Consider the following 13,726-nt stretch of genomic DNA (forward strand, 5'->3'; position numbering starts at 1 on the left):
GGTTCAGCTTTCGAAGAGAGGTGAATGAGAATGTGGGTGAATGGTTGGGTGGGGGAGCACAACCCCCACCCCAACATCTTATCCACTACAACACCCTACCGCCGGGGTCCTTGGCGGTAGGCCCGCGCATCATACCACCGGGGTCCTTGGTGGTAGGGGGCTTTTCCATGTCAGCGGGCGCAAACGACCGTCAGCGCCTGCCGTTAACCTAGTGTCGGGGGGGGGGGCTGGCGGTAGGGTGTATTAGACTACGGTCGGGCGGCGTTAGAAAAAGGATCAGATCCGGTTTTTTAATGAGGGTCAGATCCGGCTAAACCGCCAAAAGAGTCGGTTCAACATATATGCTTGTATTCATCTTATTATCTTATTTGTGATTAATGACGTACGCAGTTAACTTAAAAAAACACCAAATTTGGCCGCCAGAAGCATCAAAATGATAGTAGCACTACCCTTGTCTCCTCGAAGTTGACACGCTGGTCAACATGGCAGTCAGCCAACTTGCCGTGCGCCGAGGTCCCGCTGTTGCCAGCTGTGAAAAACAGAGTGAATGGAAGTGAAAAGTAATTTGGGTTCATAGCGGCGGGAGGCCGGGACTCGATCCTATGTGCGTGGGCCCGGTGTTGATGCACCACAGAGCAGAGGGTGCTGGTCACGTGCTCTCCTAGGCTCGGTCCACCGTCCACATACCGGGGGCTCCGCCTGCCCCGATTGTGAAAGAGGACATATGAGGGGTGACCGATCACAGTCCGCGAACACGCCCGGGTGCGTCAGTAGAAGTTTAAGGGTCTGGATTTGCTAAGTTGGGCAATAGATGCAGGGAATAGCTTTGCTAGAGCCATCCATCTCACGCGGAGGAGAGATACACTATCTTATTTGGGCTGCAATTGGGCCACCTAAGTGGCATACGTTCAAAGAGAATTGTTTGATGTCCGTTCCTTATCTCACGTTGTTCGTCTACTAAAAAAGCGAATCAATACTGCCTACTGTGATGGATAAATCAATAGGTATTTGAGGCGTATATTACAGCTACCCGGGGCGGCCGCCCATACCTACCCCTACGCTGGCGTCGCCCCTGACTCTTTCTGGCACCGCAAGAAGAGGAGAATATTAGGTGCTCCAACGACTTAGGTGTTATCATGCTACAATGTCACAAAATTGAAAATTTGAAGTATGAAAAAAATTCTGAATGTTCACAAGATATAAGTGTGTGCAACCCTTAAAAATTTCAATTCCAAACTCAGAATACACATAGAGACACGACAAAGACAAATTCCAATGTGAATATTATCAATTTTTTTTGTCTTTTCGTGACACTATTTATGTTGCATTTGTCTCTTTTTTTAATCTCTATGTGTATTTTGAGTTTGGAGTTGAAACTTTTAGGGGTTGCACACACTTATCTTCATCTTGTGAACATTCAACGATATTTTTTCAGAATTTTTGATACTTCACAAAATTTCTCCCACCCGCTAGAAGCATCAAACCGAAGTAGGAGTAGCACCCTTGTCTCTTCGGAGTTGACGCGCTGCTCAACGTGGCAGTCAACCAACTTGCCCTGCGCCGAGGCCCCGCTGTTGCCAGCTGTGGAAAACAGAGTGAAAGGAAGTGAAAAGTAACTCGGCGGTAACTTGGTTTGTAGCGGCGGGAGGCTGGGACTCGATCCTTCGTGCGTGGGCCCGGTGTTGATGCACCACAGAGCAGAGGGCGCTGGTCACGTGCTCTCCTAGGCTCGGTCCACCGTCCACACACCGGGGGCTCCGCCTGCCCCGTCAAAAAGCTGCCACCCTTCTCACAGAGAGGGAAGGGAAGGGAAGGCCGCCCGCCGAGCGACGACAGCCCAAGCAAAAAGGCGCGGAGCCGAAACCTGCATTGCAAGGAGAGAAGGCCCTCGCCGCCGCCCCCCTCCCCCCCTCGGGAGGCCGGCCATGGCGGAGGGGGAAGAGGAGGCGGCGCGGCCGCGGCCGACGCGCGTCGTGGAGGCTCTCCGCGGCAGGATCGTCCAGGCGGTGAAGGAGAACCGCGTGACGATCATCGTCGGGGGCACCGGATGCGGTAACTAGCATCCCCTCCCTCCTCTCTGCTTCGGCCGCTTGCTCGCGCTCTGGGCGATTCGTTGGTGGCGTGATGGTTCTGTGCCATTTGCGAAGAAGGCCGGCTCGCTTCACGCTGCTGTCCGTTGGGTTTCCTCTGCCCGTTTGTTCGTTGGGGTTTTTGGGGGGGTCGCAGTGGGTGGCGTGGCGGCATTGAGGGTTTCGGAGCAGAGTTTCTGAGGGGTTGGGAGCAACTCCCGGAGCTGGGTTACAACTTCGATTAAGACCTTGGTCTCGGAGACCTCGTTCTCTTCGCAGGTTTTAGGGGGACCCGGTTGGTGGAGGATGAACACAGCAGGGGTTTGGGGCCAGGATGTTGCTGCATTTTTCTCGGTCTAGAGCGACCCCTTATTCTTCTAGCACAATTTTGTCTCGGATTCCCCTTTTCTTCGTATTTTGAATTTTGGTTTCCTCTGGCGCTAGTACGTGAGGGTCTTGGAGCAGAGTTTCGGCTGGATTGGGAACAACTCCTGAGCGACTGAAACCTTGGCCACGGGGTCCGTTGTCCCCTTCACAAGGGGAAGTGGATGATGAAGACGGCAGGGATTTTGGGGCGGGATGATGCTATATTTGTCTCGGTCGATGGCGACCCCTTCTTCTACGAATTTGCCTCGGATTTTCCCTTTTTCTTCGTATTTTGATTTCTCTGCTCTCTGGTGCTAGTACGTGTGGGGTTCAGTTCAGATTTGTTCATTGCTTGTTGCCTCCGCTTGCTGTAGATTTCGTGCTACACTCAGCTACATGCGTCGCTTCCATTTTATGGTGCTGATTCCATCCATGTGGCTTCCTTCACGTGATTCCAAGTGTCCGATTGCTCTGTTTGCACCAGCACGTTCAGTCTAAATTTGACATATTCTGTCCTGCGCTCAGATGTAAATTTAGGCCTTCATTTGTACTGATAATGTATATGGTCCCCTTGTTTATCTCGTTGTAGGAAAGAGCTCCATGATTCCCCAATTCCTCCTAGAGGAAAATCTGGAGCCCATTATGTGCACACTGCCCAGGAGGTTTGCGGTGGTGGCCCTTGCTCAAATGGTGGCTCAGTCTCGCAATTGGGAGCTAGGGGAAGAGGTTGGATATCATATAGGCCACTCGAATATGAGCAATCTCATCTCGACAAGGTAACTTCCTTCCTTGTGAATCAGTGGCCCCATCACATAGGCCATTCTAGGTAGTGCATTCATTAGAATATTCCTTCTACTTCTGTGTTGATCTCGACAGACATTATTGTGCAGACTACCGTAGCTTAGCCAGCCACATCAAGTATACTTGAAGGATCGGAACAGCCAGCCAATTCAAAATAGTCCACATACGACCTTTGGTGCTACGATTTTTGTGAAAATGGACATAGAATGCTTAGGAGCCTTAAAGAAATCAGTATGACTATATCTTCCAAACTGAACTGCAGGCAGTATAGATTACTCGTGGTAGGTTGACCCATGGCAGCTGAAAATGGAAAATCACCTTGTTTGAAAAAAAAATATGGAAAATCATGCTATACACATGTATTCCTTGAATCCTTGTTAATTTTTGTTATCCCACTTAAATATATGACTTGTGGCATGCACTTTTAGTACTAGTCATGCAGACATGTTTTAACATTCACATCTATATCCAGTTATCTACCTGCATTAATGATTTTGTTCGATTTTGCGTTTACTTATATTAGCAATTCAATACTGATTATTTCAAAATTAATAATGCATATGCATATACAAATAAAATATATTGCTTCTTATCTTTTAGGCTTTTAGCACCTGTCAGTTTGGAGTGTCATCCTTGCCTAGAATGAAATATAATGTCAGTTTCCTCATCTTCATTATACTGCTGAGGTAGGAGATGATCTGGATAGTTAGCATGCAGTTCAGTGATAATGGCAGCTTAATCTCTACTTTAGCTTCTCTGACTCCACATTTCCAACATATAGCCTTGTACGTTATTTTAAGTATCTTATCCATCTGAACCTCATGATCCATTCTTACCCACTTGACAATTTTGTTGTAAATCATTTCGGCTGCACTGCTATGGCATTGACTTTCAGTCTTGTTTAATGTATGAATCAGGTCAAAAATTGTCTTCAAAACAGCTGGTGTTGTGTTGGAACAAATGCGTCATAAGGGCTTTGCTGCATTGCAATATAAGGTTATCATTCTTGATGAAATTCATGAAAGGTCTGTGGAATCTGATCTTGTCCTTGCTTATGTCAAGCAGTTTATGATGATGACGAATGACTCAAGGTATGTACTCTGGTAACAAGCATCAGTGTATTCTATTCAGTTTTTTTATTTTTCATATTGATGGTTTCTGTCTACCATAGAAATGATCTCAACTCCTTCCTGCTGATTGCTAATACATGTCATGCCACTCTTCACATAGGCTAGTTTTGATGTCTGCTACCATTGATAGCACACAATATGTTGAGTACTTTAAAGATATTGGAAAGGTTGAACTGATTACCATCCCGAGCAGTTCATGCTCTAACTTCCAGAGAAAAGTCCAATATCTTGAGCAGGTATGTATTGATTCTTGCTCCAAAATGAAGTGAATTATCCTTGTTCACTGTCTAATATATTCCAAGTTGCATGATGTACCTTCTAATTTTTACAATATCTGAGTACCAAACATGCTGTAGTTTATGTATTTGCTTGTTCATGTATTTTACAACGGATTTAACATTCTGATATATTACTTGGTCATTTTCACATATTTTATTTTCGCACCATAACGCGCCAACTTCATTACTGTTATTGTTTCTATTATAATAATTATTAATGCTGTCAGTAATAGAAAAAAAGTAGTAGCACTAGTAGCAATGGTGGGATGGAGGAGTACCTTTCCTGGACCATCTTTGTTTGTCAATTTTTTACACAATCAATATGTTAGGTTAACACCTTCTACTTTGCTCCCTTACTATTGCTTATCACCTGATAACAATGGAATGCTGTTCAGATTGTTGATATTCTGAAGATGGATTCTGAAACTGAATCACCCCGGACGAAGTATTGCCCTGGACTAGATTGCAAGGCAGAAGCTTATCTTAGTCCTGACGTGTATCAACTTATCAACAAGTTATTGTTGCACATACATGAAAGTGAACGAGACACTGAAAAGGGTATTTTGGTTTTTCTTCCAACATACTATGCATTGGAGCAGCAATGGGATGTGTTGTCTGGTTGTTCAATTTTCAAGATACATATTCTTCATCGCAGCATTGACACTGATGAAGCTCTTGAAACTATGAAGGCCTCAAAGTCTTGCCGAAAGGTAAAAGTTGTTATATTCCAATTTAACTTAGTAGTTCAACTGCATGTTTTATACCTGAAATACCTGCCCGTACTTTTAAGCTATGTGGTGCTAGTAGTGAGGCCTAATGCTAAAATTAGAGCGTAATGCACATGGAGTAATAGTATTTATGGAACGTATGGACTAGGGTACGTATTCTATGCAATATTTACGGAACTGAACATGATAATCGAGACCTTGATACTATGTGGAATAGCAATTTGTGTATTCCCATGCTCTCTAGGCCAAGTACATGTACAGGTGGTATATATGGTATACCACAAACACGAATACTTACAGGTGGTATATGTGGTATACCACAAACACGAATCCCGGACTATCTCTAACATATAATATCACTATCATTATTTGCTAACTGCCATTGTATTGTTGCAATGGCTAATTGCCAAAACGACATTTCTCTTCATTTTCGGGATAGATCCATTTTCCTACCACCGGTCGGCAACATATGGATTTCAATTTTGTTTATTTTTCCACCATGTGCCTTATCCAATGTAAGGACCAGGGATCAGGCCTCACTTTTCTGGGGGAATAATAACATCGAAAATAAATGAATTCTGATTCTGGGAGATGGTGTGTGGAGGAGTGGTGTGCTGGAGGACCTTTGTTTAGGATATTGTAGCATCCAGTATCTTTAACCCCCTCCTTGTTTGGAGTTGCTAATCATCATCATCATTAGTTAAGTTTGGAACAAAATTGGATCAATATAAATCATAGCGATCAGTTACATTTACACTGTAGCTAGTTTGAGGATCTTTTGGATCACAAGAATATCGCAAAAAAATCGAGAGGCTTTGCATAGATCAGTAATAATAGCCTAGATTCCTATGAAGAAAAACTCTCCACTTCAAATTGAACTCCGTACTTGTCTGTATACTCAGACAGTCATTTAAAATATTTGCATAGATTTCGTTATAAAACTATCCATATGTAGCATAGCATCACATGGGGCAAATTCTACAGGATAGATACATTCATAGGGTATACGCAAAGCTTGTATCCACTATCAAAGATCTAATGTGACAAAACTTCATGATAAGTTCTGTATTTGACCCCTAAAGTTTGCATCGTAGCACTTGTCACCCTCTCACTTCACATTTCCTAGAATTTGATTCTGTACTGGTACTGTACTAGTAGGCACACGTTGTACTATACGAAGTACAGTCAGACCTGTGTTTTGATCCTTGGCCACAAGGGCACCAGTGCGGCTGCCCCCTACTAGTATTAGTCTATAAATCGACTATGGTAACCACAGAAGTTTTCTGAGGGAAGGTAACCACAGAAGTTTTCTGAGGGAAGGTAACCACAAAAATTGTAACTGAATGAATATAACAGGATGCATGAGAGGTGAAATTTAGCATGGATGCATACAATGTTTACATAGTTGGAGCAATGTCCTCTTATCTTGCAATGAACTATCCTTTCACTCAGTCAGTCGAATCTTTTAATTGCAGGTTATACTGGCGACAAACATGGCTGAATCGTCTGTCACTATTCCAGGAGTTGCTTATGTTATTGATTCCTGTAGATCATTGCAAGTCTACTGGAATCCAGTCAGGAGAATTAACTCAGTTAAGCTTGTATGGATTTCCAAGTCCCAGGTTAATGTCACAAAATACTGATGCTATTTATATTAAACTTACTTTGGACACTCAAGTTTGATACTAGTTATAACTTTTCTAGGCTGAGCAGCGGAAAGGCAGGACAGGCCGGACCTGTGATGGTCAAATTTTTCGCTTGGTAACAGAGCCATTTTACAACACCTTTCCTGATCATGAAAGCCCTGCCATTTTAAGTTTATCCATAAGAGAGCAAGCACTCATGATATGTTGTGCAGAGTCCAGAGCTATGAATGACCCCACCGGTAATTTTTCTCTGCAATTCAACTAATCTTGATTGATGTTTCTGTGCTGGGATTATGAACGTAAAATATAGTGCGAAAACAAGAACAGTGAACTAAAGGAGCAATTCTAGAATTCTGTGACCTTGATGCATCCTCCTCACTTATACTTATGGGCTTTGTGCAACTTGCTCTTAACTACAGTATGATATTTCTTTCAACGAGAATGATCTGCATCATCTGTACTATTGTTAATGTGTTCACATCTTTCTGCTGTACTGTAGAGTGTGACAAAGAATTAGTGCAATATCTACACAGAAGTTTCTAGGAAGCTTTGGTTAGCTAGGTTTGTGGTGCATTGCTTTCATCTTCTCTTTTAAGAGAATAGGCTTCTTCTTTGCGTCTATCTAGTAACCATATTATATCAACTAAGGAATGCCGGTGACAACGAGAGATATAGAAGAGGATCAGAGCAAATTCTACTTGTAGTTAACTAAGATGAGTGTCTGAACTACCAATTCTTGATTGGATCTGGGAATTCCAGTAACTGCTAGTTTCTGCTGCACTGGAACTGCTGGTTCCTTGCTGGGATGTTGAACCAGATACAGATTAATACAATAGTCACTCCTGTTTAGTTTATAGTTCAGCAATTGAATAATTAGATTTCATGCGGTCCTCTTGTCTTCCTCCAGTTTTCCACAGGCTGTTCCTGTCCTCCTAGAGAAAATCATGCACCATTCTGCATGCAGTCAGTCACCGTGCTTCCATGAGCAAAAATTCATTCGCGGGTGCAGCAAGAGATGAGCTAATATACAAATCAGCGACAGAATTTACATAGGGAGCCAAGATGACCTTAGACCTGGTTGATTAGGTCTATGTATAATGTATTAGCATTTTCAAAAGGACATGGATAAGTAGAAATCTACGATCTGAGTAGGATAAAGATAATCAAGCCCGTTGCTGTCGATACAGATTTCCTTTGCCATCATTAGCCACTTTTGCTTCAAGGTTTGTAATAATTGTTATAGCGCCGTACTGAGGCAAAAACCCTTTACAGAATTATCACTGTGCCCATCTTAAGACATCAGAATTATCATTTATTTTTTCAAATTTTCAAGATTGCCTACTTAGTCATCATTGTAGTAAGAATTCCCGTTTTGATGCTCATTAGTTGGATTGTTCGTATTTAAATATTTAATCCAGTGTCCCCAAGTGTGCATTTTTTAACACTTTATACAGCCATTGCTATATAGATGTGACTTCTAAATTCTATAATAATTTGTTACGTATTTTTTTGAGAAAATTCAAAGCTTGCGTCTTGATGAATTGGATATATATAAATAGTAGTACTATTTACAAGCCCAAGTTGGCTAGGGTTACAATTGTGCGCAAAGAAAATTAATGGAAATCTCAAGAACATGAGAGGGACACCTTTTAAGACCTAGTGCTCCCGCGCACGCCCAGTTCACCTCGTCCTCCTTGATTTGATAGACTAAGCGTAGATGGCAAGGCTGATTGCAGTTGAATGTGCAGCCGTTCCTGTGCTTCCAGATCATCCCAATAGCTGAGGAGTACATGGAAGCTAGGGCATTTCCTTACCGGCTTTGGAGTGGTGCTGTGTGCTGTGAACCACCGTTCAATGATTCGAAGGGGTACTTGCCGGGTCTTGGCGGGCATCAGGTCGATCACAACCAAGAGAGGAATTCGTTGCAGGTCCACAGCACAAAGCGGTAGTCGACTAGCAGGTGCCTCATTGTTCAGCGTCTGGTCGCAGAATAAATAGGCAGCACATGTTGCAGTCCACGGCCCGCCCGCTGCTCCACCGTCCAGCATCGGTTGAGGCTAGCGAGCCAGACAAAGAACTTGACCTTATAATAATTTGTTATTGAAGTTAGAAAAAACACCAAATACTTCTTTGCATATTAGTCAGCAAGATCTTAAAAAACAGAGTACATGCATTTAAAACAAAACATATTTGGGTATGTGGGATCATTATACACTGTGTAACTCTTCGTATATATTTTTTTTTTGACGAAAAAGCAGCATGGTGCTGATTTTCATTGATGTAGAGGTAGGAGCAAACAGTTACAGGGAACTGGGAAAGAAGAAAAATACGAAAGAGGAAGAGGCAGAAACATGGTAGGCGCCAGATGCCCAGCCTAAATACACTGGCGAAGCGACCTCGAGCTTAAGGCGGCTCAAAGAAAGTGGCCATGGGTGCCAGTCCTGCCTGTACCCACATCCTGGCTTCGTCAATGATTCTGGAGTGAACTTGAGACGCTGTGCCGGTCTTGGCGTTGAAGATCCTGTCGTTCCGCTCCTTCCAAATGCACCAGGAGACCAGCAAGCAGGTGGCCTTCCAGGTAGCCCTTTTGGCGCGCGGGAGTGACCGTGTCTGTCTTCTGAACCGCGTCCGCAATCGGGTATCAGTAGGCATCGCCAGGTCCGAGAAGGGGCTGCCCAGAGAGCTCGCCGTTTTTGACCAAACCTGCATAGAGAACGGGCAGGCCGCGATGAGGTGGTGCGCCGTCTCCGGTGCCGCCCGGCAGAGCGGGCAAACCGGGTCATGCGGTATGTGCCATCGTTGGAGGTTGTCCGCCGTCAGGCACTTTCCTCGCAGCAGAATCCAGGCAAACGATTTGGCACGCGGCGCTGTCTTGGCCGACCAGATGATCTCATTGTCGTTGGTTGGGATGGCACCCTGGAACATCTTGTGATATGCCGAGGCAGCCGAGTACTTGCCATCCGAGGTCCATTTCCATGTCATGCTGTCCTGCACCCCGTCGCCGAGCGTGATTGCCGAAGCTGCCTCCCAGAGCTCGCAAAGTTGGTGCAACACTGTGGCGTTTGGGTTAGGTTTGACGTATCTCAGCCAAGCGTTGCCCTCGGCGGCCGCACGGAGCATAAGCCGTCGCCCGTTGCAGTGCGCAAAGAGCTCCGGCCAACGGTCAGCCGGCCTGCACCCCTGTGCCCAGTGCGAGCGCCAGAAGCTCGTTTTCCTTCCGTCGCCGATGACTATCTCCGTGGATGCTCTGAAAATACCCTCAGCCGCTGGGTCATGGGGTAGCACCAACTCGCGCCAAGGCCTGGAGTCATCGATCCAACTGTTCCAGTACCAGCGAGCGTAGAGTGCGGCCCCTTGGCGCTGCAGATCGTGCACCCCAAGGCCACCAAACTCGCGCAGCCTGCAAACCTGCTTCCAGCTCACGAGGCACTTGCCGCCCGGCGAGGACTCGTCTGCCGCCCAAAGGAAGCCTCGTCTCAGCCTATCGATCATTTTGAGGAACCAAACGGGCGGCGCGATCGCCATGATCCGGTAGATGGCCATGGCAGTTAGCATCGATCTGACCAATTCGATCCTGCCCGGGAGTGCGATCAGCTTGGCCTTCCATCCTCTCAGTCTCTTTGCAAGGCTGTCTATAACTGGCTGCAAGTCCTCCCTCCTCAATCTTGTATCCGAAAGCGGCAGGCCGAGGTATGTGATTGGGAAGGCTTTGGACTTGCAATCCGTTTCTACCACTGCCTCCCCGATCTGATCCTCCGTGCACGCTATTGGTGTAGCCGCACTCTTTGCCCAGTTGGCCCGTAGCCCAGCGACTGACTGGAAGAGATCCAAGAGAGTGATGGCGGCGTGCATCTCATTCCGCGAAGGGTTAATGAAGAGCACGATGTCATCAGCGTACATCGAGATTCGGTGAGGCATAGGGACCGTGCCAATTGCAGGGAGGACCTGGGTTCGGCTGGCCGCTTCGATGAGCCTAGCAAGCGAATCCATGACAATGACAAACAGGAGCGGGGAGAGGGGATCGCCCTGGCGGAAGCCTCTGCGGTGGTAGATTGTGTCAGATAGATCACCGTTGATGCCAATTTTGGTTGACGATGTTGCTAGCAGGCTTGCAATCCAATTGGTCCATCGGGGGCCAAATCCTCTCGCACAAAGCAGATCGATCAAGAACTCCCAAGAGACAGTGTCAAAGGCTTTTGCAAGGTCGATCTTGAGCAGAATGGCCGGCGTTTTCTTCATTTTCAGGGTTTTGATCATAGCCTGCACGTACATGAAGTTGTCTAGGATAGATCTCTCCTTGATGAAGGCGCTTTGACATGGGGCAACTAGCCCCTCCATTGCTGGCTGTAACCGTCGAGCAAGGATTTTCGCTATGAGCTTTGCCACATTGTGTATCAGGCTAATTGGTCTGAACTCCGTCAGTTGCGAGGCACCTTCCCTCTTGGGCAGTAGGATCATGACGGCCGTGTTGAGGGCCTGTAGGTTCGCAGAGTTGCACCCGGCGAACTTGGAGATGGCAGCCATCAGGTCTCCCTTGATGATGGGCCAGCATCTCTGGTAAAACAAGCCCATAAATCCGTCCAGCCCAGGCGCTTTCTCTGCGTTGAGATCATTGATCGCATCTAACACTTCCTGCTCCGAGATGTCGCTGTCCAGGTACTGCAGAATCCCATCATTGGGCAAGTACTGTAGGGCCTCAAAGTTTAGAGTCGCCGACCGTGGCGCAGGCTGCCCTAGCAGGTCGGAGAAGAAATCACAGGCGAGTTGAAGCTTCTCTCCTTGCTCAGACACATGTTGGCCCTGGTGTAGGAAGGATTGAATGTGATTCTTTCTCCGTCTTGAGGAGGCCTTCATGTGAAAGAACTTGATGCAAGCGTCTCCTTCTCTGACCCAGATCACACGCGCCCGCTGCCTCCAGAACGATCGCTGCAGTGCGCTGATGCCCAACAGCCGGACTTTCAGGTTGTTGCGGAAACGGTGCTCATCGATCGTCAAATCCCTCGAGTCTCTGGCCTTGTCTAATCTGTAGATCAGCTCATTGATCACGTCTAGGGCGCTGCTCATTTGGTTCAGGTGCCGGCTGTGCCACGCCTTCAGAGCCCGGGCCACCCGTCCCAGCTTGGTGTGCAAGACCACATACGCGTCAGGCGACAGAACCGGCTGCTCCCATGCCGCCGCGACCATGCCGTCAAAGCCCTCGAGCTTGGCCCAGAAGGTCTCAAATCGGAATTTTCTGCTGTGCTTGAACTCGGTGTCACAGGATAGCAGCAACGGGCAGTGGTCACTGACGGCCGAGGATAGGCCCTGCAGAAGGCAGGAGGGGAATAGGTCGTGCCATCCATCATTGAATAGCACCCGATCGAGCTTCACTTTCGTTGCATGCTGTTGCTCGTTGCTCCAGGTGAAGGATCGACCATGGAGATACAGGTCCTTTAGCTCCATGTCGGAGATGAAATGGCGGAACGCGTTCATCATCCTGCGATTGACCCGATTGTTGGATTTGTCAGCCGCCTGACAGATGAGGTTGAAATCGCCAGCACAGATAGTTGGGCCCGGGTTCGCACTCATCGCGGCTCTTAAGTCGCCCAAGAAGCTGATCTTGTCTGCATCAGCCTGCGGTCCGTAGACACCAATGACTTGCCAGGCCTTCCCTGACCTCGGATGACAGCAAGCAGCGGAGATGAAGGACGGGGTGCAGTGCGACGAGGAGACGGTGATCTCGTTGTCTTTCCAGGCCATGATAATCCCTCCCCGAGTACCAACAGCCGGTTGAAAGCAGAAACCGGTGAAAGCAGGCCCGCAGCACTATGTGACAAACTCTTTGGAAACCTCAGAAACCTTGGACTCTTGAAAGCAGACGAACGATACATTAAACTGCTGCTCTAATCTCCAAACTACACCTCTCCTAGCAGCTGAGTTCAAACCTCTAACATTCCAAACTAGCAAAGGACAGCTATCCATGGGAAACTACAACAGATGGACGTAGAACGGCGATGGCTGCCCTAGACGGCAGGGGCGGAAGCAGCACCAACCACAGTCGCCCTCACTCCCGGAGCAGCAACCAGCGCTGTGAGGGCCTCAATCTGGGCTAGGGTTAGCAGGCGGTCGAAGGAGAGCTCGTAGCGGCGCATGGCGTCTTCCCCGGGCGCTCCAATGCCAAGCTTCTGCATGATGAGCTGTTGCGCCCGGGCCACCGCGTTGAGGGTGGCGGTTGCTTGGGAGGCCAGGCGCCCACTGCGCCTAGGGTTGGAGATCGGCGAGCGTCGGCGGCGTGGCGCCCTCTTCTGAAGCGTGGGGCGCGGTAGGATGGGAGGAGCCAGCGGCAGAGCGACGTCAGCGACGAGCTGGTCTACCGCCGACCGCGGCCCCTCCACGCCCCCTGCCAGCGGGCCCTGGCTCTCCGGGCCCAGGGCGCATGCACGGTCGAGACGATCCGGCACATGCATGGGCGAGACCGCACCTGTGCCCTCGTGGGCCCCTTTCGACAGCGCCCCTTCCGGGGCCACCAGCTCCTGGCGACCCGGTGCAAGCGTGGCTGTGGCCACAGCCGAGACCTCTGGGGCCCCTTTCGTCAGCGTCAGCGGCCCCATGCAGCTGGCCGGCTCGTTGACCTGGGCCTCCATGCCTGGTGAAGTGAGGGCCCCCGACATCTGGATCAGCTCGAGGGCGCTGGACAGTGGCGCCACAGGGTCCACCTGACCATGCAGG

General features: G+C 47.9%; 1 protein-coding gene across 1 annotated transcript in view; it reads left to right on the forward strand.

The window, feature by feature from the left end:
- Nucleotides 1-1,815: 1,815 nt before the first annotated feature.
- LOC119364628 (zinc finger CCCH domain-containing protein 4-like) overlaps nt 1,816-13,726 on the forward strand; it is a 20,534-nt gene continuing 8,623 nt past the window's right edge. The window contains exons 1-7 of the mRNA XM_037630118.1: nt 1,816-2,052; nt 3,025-3,211; nt 4,154-4,327; nt 4,467-4,602; nt 5,040-5,354; nt 6,848-6,994; nt 7,077-7,257. Coding sequence (XP_037486015.1) covers nt 1,926-2,052; nt 3,025-3,211; nt 4,154-4,327; nt 4,467-4,602; nt 5,040-5,354; nt 6,848-6,994; nt 7,077-7,257 — 1,267 coding nt within the window. The 5' untranslated portion in view covers nt 1,816-1,925. The remainder of the gene's footprint in view (nt 2,053-3,024; nt 3,212-4,153; nt 4,328-4,466; nt 4,603-5,039; nt 5,355-6,847; nt 6,995-7,076; nt 7,258-13,726) is intronic.

This window comes from Triticum dicoccoides, chromosome 1A, assembly GCF_002162155.2.
Source record: "Triticum dicoccoides isolate Atlit2015 ecotype Zavitan chromosome 1A, WEW_v2.0, whole genome shotgun sequence".
NCBI classification, from domain to species: Eukaryota; Viridiplantae; Streptophyta; class Magnoliopsida; order Poales; family Poaceae; genus Triticum; species Triticum dicoccoides.